This window comes from Haliaeetus leucocephalus, unplaced genomic scaffold, assembly GCF_000737465.1.
Source record: "Haliaeetus leucocephalus isolate CR32 unplaced genomic scaffold, Haliaeetus_leucocephalus-4.0 Scaffold153, whole genome shotgun sequence".
Classification (NCBI taxonomy): domain Eukaryota; kingdom Metazoa; phylum Chordata; class Aves; order Accipitriformes; family Accipitridae; genus Haliaeetus; species Haliaeetus leucocephalus.
In genome coordinates this window covers 1361125-1361560 of record NW_010972589.1, presented here as the reverse complement: position 1 = coordinate 1361560, position 436 = coordinate 1361125, and the positions used below count along the sequence as shown (strand labels likewise).

Sequence of the window (436 nt, the reverse complement as noted above, 5' to 3'; positions counted from 1 at the left end):
GAAAAGTCGCCCCATAAAGCATTTAAACCTGCAATTGTTGCTAGCATATTTTGCTTTATTCTTGCTCAGAACTGCCCCCCACGGTACCTGCTGTCCTTAAGGTCCTGAAAACAAGAATCCACTGTTTTGAGACACAGGCCACGCTTAAAACGAGCAAAGCGCATGTAGTTGATCACTTCATTCTGGTGGTGCTCATTAAGGCCTAGCTCTGCCTGCCGATACGGATATAAGCACAAAGACAAATGCACACTGAAGTAAGTAAAAAGGAGCACAAGCATCATGAAGACTTGCCTTCCAACTAGTTTCTGTGCTTGCTTTCATAGCGTTATCATGTTAACTAGTATGTTAAAAAACAACCGTATTTTCATACATGTAATCCCTATATACCTCACATAAGTGCACCGCCTCTAAAAGCACCAGTGCTTGGAAGCAAGTC

The 436-nt window shown here is 42.7% G+C and overlaps 1 protein-coding gene across 1 annotated transcript in view; it reads right to left on the bottom strand.

The window, feature by feature from the left end:
* The window catches only part of LOC104828415 (leucine zipper transcription factor-like protein 1), a 2314-nt gene extending 2107 nt beyond the window's left edge, over positions 1–207 (bottom strand). Inside the window, exon 1 of the mRNA XM_010562071.1 lies at positions 88–207. Coding sequence (XP_010560373.1) covers positions 88–164 — 77 coding nt within the window. The 5' untranslated portion in view covers positions 165–207. The remainder of the gene's footprint in view (positions 1–87) is intronic.
* Between the last annotated feature and the right edge of the window lie 229 nt (positions 208–436).